The sequence below is a fragment of the Penaeus vannamei genome, chromosome 9 (genome assembly GCF_042767895.1).
Source record: "Penaeus vannamei isolate JL-2024 chromosome 9, ASM4276789v1, whole genome shotgun sequence".
NCBI lineage: Eukaryota > Metazoa > Arthropoda > Malacostraca > Decapoda > Penaeidae > Penaeus > Penaeus vannamei.
Genome location: NC_091557.1, coordinates 30,141,862 through 30,146,861, shown reverse-complemented (window position 1 = coordinate 30,146,861; position 5,000 = coordinate 30,141,862). Strand labels below are relative to the sequence as shown.

The following is a 5,000-nucleotide window of genomic DNA, read 5'->3' as shown; positions in this document are numbered from 1 at the left end:
AAGACTGAACACCAGTGTTCAGCGGCGTGTCCAGGTGAGGGGCTTTGTGCTTCAGTTGACATTTCAGAATGGCTTTGCGGTTGGAGTCGTTCGTTAGCTTTGGCACTCTATCTATATATCTTTTCTCTCTTTTCTCTCTCTCTATTTATATATCTATATCTTTCCCTCTCTCTTTTCTCTTTCTCTTTTATCTCTCTTTTCTCTTCTCTCTTTCTCTCTTTCTTTCTCTTTTTCTTTTTTTTTCTCTCTCTTCTCTTTTCTTCTCTTCTCTTCTATCTCTCTCCCTCTCTCTCCCTTTCTCTTTCTCTCTCTCTCCCTACCTCTCTCTCTCACTTCCTCTCTCTCTCTCCCCCCCCCCCCCTCTTTCTTTTATATTCCGTTCTTTCTCTTTATGTCACGCAGAATCCCCTTGTTCTGAATACTCTTGCCTTATGCTTCGCGTTTCCAGACGCACACATATAATGTGTTTGCCTCTATCTATCTACCTACCTATTCATACCTATATATCTATTTAGCTATATACAGTATATCTGTATCTATATCTATTTATCTACAACTATATGTCTATCTGTCTATATGTACACATCCTGCACACCTCATTTTGAAGTTGAAAAAAATCCCCGGCGCCCCCAGACGAAGTCCCCTGCCCGGAGGACGCAAGTAAAGTGTGTCGCGTGTCGGAGACGTCCTGCAGAAACGCCTCTTGCCCCGGGGACGAGCTCGCCGCCTGCCGTGTCACGCCATGCACGTGCGACGTGTCCTTCGTGAGCGAGGACGGCGAGGAGGTCGACTGCCACAAGGCCATCGACGCTGCAGACGGTCCTGAAGGTCGAGGGAGCGACATCGACTTGGCAGACGGCAGCGGCGGGATGAAGCCTACCGAAGCATCTAGAGCTGGCGATAGCGGCGACGGAGGAGCGAGAGAGAAGGACAACCTGGAGAGAGACAAGGCGAAGAACAAAGCCATGGTGGACGAAGAAGAGGGTAAGTCCTTGTAAAATATTAACTATTATTTAGATCATCTTGAGCTCTGTGTTACTGACCCGTGTAATTTATACCCATTAACCTTATTCACTCTTTTCATTCATTAGTTAACCTTTCTTCACAGCGGCCGGATTGCATTGGCCTATCAAATCACACAAATCTTAGGCAGGATTCTAGAGATTCCGAGTAATTACCTAACGCAAGCAGATGCAGCTGAGGAGCGCCATTATCTGGAGACACCACGTAACGACAAAAATGGGGAGGTGGGGAGGGACCGCCACCCACCCTAGGTTCTTGTTTCATAAAGTTAAACCTCGCATAAAATTTTCGCCAGCGACTGAAATACTGCCCGGCAACTGCATAATGAATTAGATCAAAGAGTTATGCGGAGGGTATTGGTGGAGAAATTCAAAAGGTTTATTTATGGAATCCTTTGTAAAAGGTTTTAGTAATAAGTGATGGAGTTAGAATGAATATAATACGAGATATTCTTGGTTAGACTTATAAAGACACAGTTATACTCATTTTTGTAGACATTGGATCATTAGTTATTTAGGAGGGAAAGCAAGCGATGCAGGGTTGGCGCAGAGACAGTAATTGATCCCGTTCATCCCCGCGGCACACTCCTCTCTCCAACCTGTAAACTCATAGGTCACGTCCTCTGTCTAGTAACCGAAACCGGTTTCCGTTCCAGTGTCTTTCCAGACCATCAGCAGTATATCTTTGACCCTCTGCTTTCCCATCACTCTTACCCATATCTCAATGATAAGGGTTATTGTTATGGACATGCCGTACATCACACTAGACTTGATCTAATGTCAGCGTATGATAGACGGCAATTCCATATTCTGATCGAGTGGTACTGGGCATACATATCTTCCTTTGAAGGAGCAAGAGGAATGTTCTTGACCTAAATCCCGGATTCGCCCTTTTCCGTCTATACACCTGATGTCCGTGAAACTGTCTTTACATTTTCCTTCAGAAGAGTGGGAATCAAGTGACGGAGGGGAGGGCGAGAAAATACACTGGCGCACTCGTGTGTTTTCTCGTTCTTCCCTTCGTTGATTCCTGTCCTGCGTCTCTTAAAGGTATCGTGGCTGCAGGACGTGGGTTCTGCCTCAGGAGGCTTCATCCTCCGCTCTTCTCACTCGCTGTTACATTACTCCGCCGCTGTTCATCTTTAGGCTTCCGTCTTTTCCAAAACTTGTTTGTTTCTATGATCATTCACGCTTTCAGTATATCCAATGGTTTCTTTGAGGAAATGAAGAATTGATACAATGACCGTTGTTGTAATCATTACTTTCATACTTTCATAATTAGCATCGTCATTATGGGTGCTATTATCATTATAATGATAATGATGATAGCAATAATATTAATGGAAATGAATATTATAATAATAATTATCCTCATCATTATGATTATAATCCTTATTATCATTTTCATCATTGTTACTGATATCATTACCATCATAATCATTACAATTATTATTATCATCATCAATCTAATGTTCAGAAACCCACTTTAGGTCACTTCGACGAAACATTTTCCATCAGATTATCGAATTATCCTTCGAAATTAGTTGAGATAAGCTAGGAATTTCTCCCATAAGTGTTTTACCTTACCAAAGTTAGAAAAGTTCTGTAAGGTCGGTTTTGCCTCGCAGTGGAGAAGGTAAGAACGGATAAATTTTGGTAGTCAGTAAGATTTTTATGGAAGAGCGAGACACCCTGTCATAATTATAACTTTCATATACAGAAAGCGGCCATATCATCATCACCATTATCATTATCATCATCACCATCACCATTATCATCATCACCATCACCATTATCATTATCATCATCACCATCACCATATCATCACCATCATCATCTTCATCATCCGCACCATCATCATCATATTCATTATCATGATCATCAATAATCATTACATCACCATCATCATCATTATCGTCGTCATATCTAGTGGTAGCAGTATCAATAACATCATGGTTATTGTTATTGATATTACTACTGTTGTTTTTATTGTTGTCATTGCTATGATTATTGGTGATGACGTAGACACAATTCGAACCGCTAGAAACTGCACCTTTGCCAGCAGCTGTTGAAACGTGACCTGTGGAATAGAAAGTTTCAAAATAGAAAAAGAGAACGAAAACCAAGAGGATTAATATTTATGGTCCCCTCATAGCGGGGAAAACTTTTGCAATAACAGTAACTGAAACTTCTCAAAGTTCTAGAGCAAAGCACATTAACATAAAGAAAATGTTAATTGAGAAAACTCTCCATTTAGAAGCATAGTTTGAGAAAGGAAGTGAGAAAAAGAAGACAAATTGTTGGAAATAGCAGCAGTAGTTTCATTAGAATACGTAGCAAAATAAAGCGAAATGGGCCGATTCTGGTACATTGAGACGAAGGGATTTTGATGAGCAACAAACAAACAAATGAGAAATCACAGAATTACCAATAGACCGAAATCAGGTAATATTTCGTGATATTTTTCAAATGGAACTGTTTGTGCTGAAGAAAAAGAATAGATCATCGACTAGGGACCATTCCAATACGTTTCAATGGCAGAGATTAACAGCAGACTTTCCTTTTGTAAATAGATGGTATATTAACCGAAAAAATATCTTCTGGGAGAAAGAGAGAGAGGGGGGAGGGGGAGGAAAGGAGAGAGAGAGAGTGGGGGTGGGGAAGGAGAGAGGGAGAGTGTGTGAGAGGCGGGGGTGGGGGGGAGGAGAGAGGGAGAGTGAGTGAGAGGGGTGGAAGGAAAGGAGAGAGAAAAAAGTGAGAAAGAAAAAATAAGAGTAATGGAGAAAAAAAAAGTTATACTGCAGCATTTACAGTGTCATATCAGGTATACTCACGAATTACGAAAAGTGCAAATGACAACAGGTAAGAAATATGCAAATGACAAATTGATAGCAAAAATATTCTAGACTTTTTTAGCTAAAGAACGTGCCTGTAAACACTGGACCTGCATTCTAAAGGGAAGTTAACCAATACCATCATATCTTCACTGATATACTTTATACCTCAGCAAATTAGATAACCCATATGCAGTAGATGTCGCATAAATCATTTTCAGTACCAGTAGTATCCGATCAACTTTTGAAGCAGGGTGTGTGTTTATATTGCGCAAGTTCCGTTGAATTATACCAGTGAATAAAATCGATTACACTTTGATGATTACGTTTTTAATGTGTATTGTTTTTATTCATATAATAACGCAGTTAGAAAGTTAGACAAATTCTGTAAGGTCGGTTTTCCAATGCAGTGAAGGAGGTATCGCTAAGAACGGATAAATTTTGGTTGTCAGTAAGACCTTTATGGAAGCGCGAGACACCCTCCTATGATTATAACTTTTATATGCAGAAAGCGGCTATATCATCATCATCATCATCACTATCATCATCACCATCATCACCCTCACCATCACCATTATCTTTATCATCACCGTCATCATCATCAATAAGTTCTAGAATGGAATAAACTCTCCCAGTTCCCCGTTTACATACAGTAACACGACCAAGACGGGGTAGCAAAAAGTTACGTTGAGATATACGAGTGTCATTCTTCAGAATCTAAAGCTTGCAGATGTAAACGTGTATTCAAAATTTAATGATAAGATGCTCAGATAACAGGGAATGAGAAAAAAAACAATCAAAAAAGGATATAATAAGAGTATAATTATATAAAAGTCGTTAGTAGGGACAAAATAGCGGAAAGTGCTTTATTTATTATCGGTAGTTTTAATGTACACGCAAAGGAGATTTACAGGAGGGGTAGCGTGGGAGGGAATGTGGGAAAAAAGTTCATTATTTTTTGAAGTGTGTTTAATTAAGGGTGGTTTATGGTGACTCTGCACATGTGAAGTATACACGCCAAGGAAGGAATGAACGTTGATAGGTATTTAGATTATCCTTATGTTTTCTTATGTGCAGTACACATACACACACGTACGCGCGCGCGCGCGTGCACACACACACACACACACAAGTAATCAATCAA

At 40.2% G+C, this 5,000-nt stretch overlaps 1 protein-coding gene across 2 annotated transcripts in view; it reads left to right on the top strand.

Moving 5' to 3' along the window:
• LOC113814202 (uncharacterized) overlaps window positions 1–5,000 on the top strand; it is a 56,144-nt gene that overhangs the window by 50,665 nt on the left and 479 nt on the right. For both annotated transcript variants that reach the window (XM_070125547.1, XM_070125546.1), the window contains exons 3-4: window positions 1–34; window positions 634–984. The exon at window positions 1–34 is cut by the window's left edge and continues 152 nt beyond it. In XM_070125547.1, coding sequence (XP_069981648.1) covers window positions 1–34; window positions 634–984 — 385 coding nt within the window. The remainder of the gene's footprint in view (window positions 35–633; window positions 985–5,000) is intronic.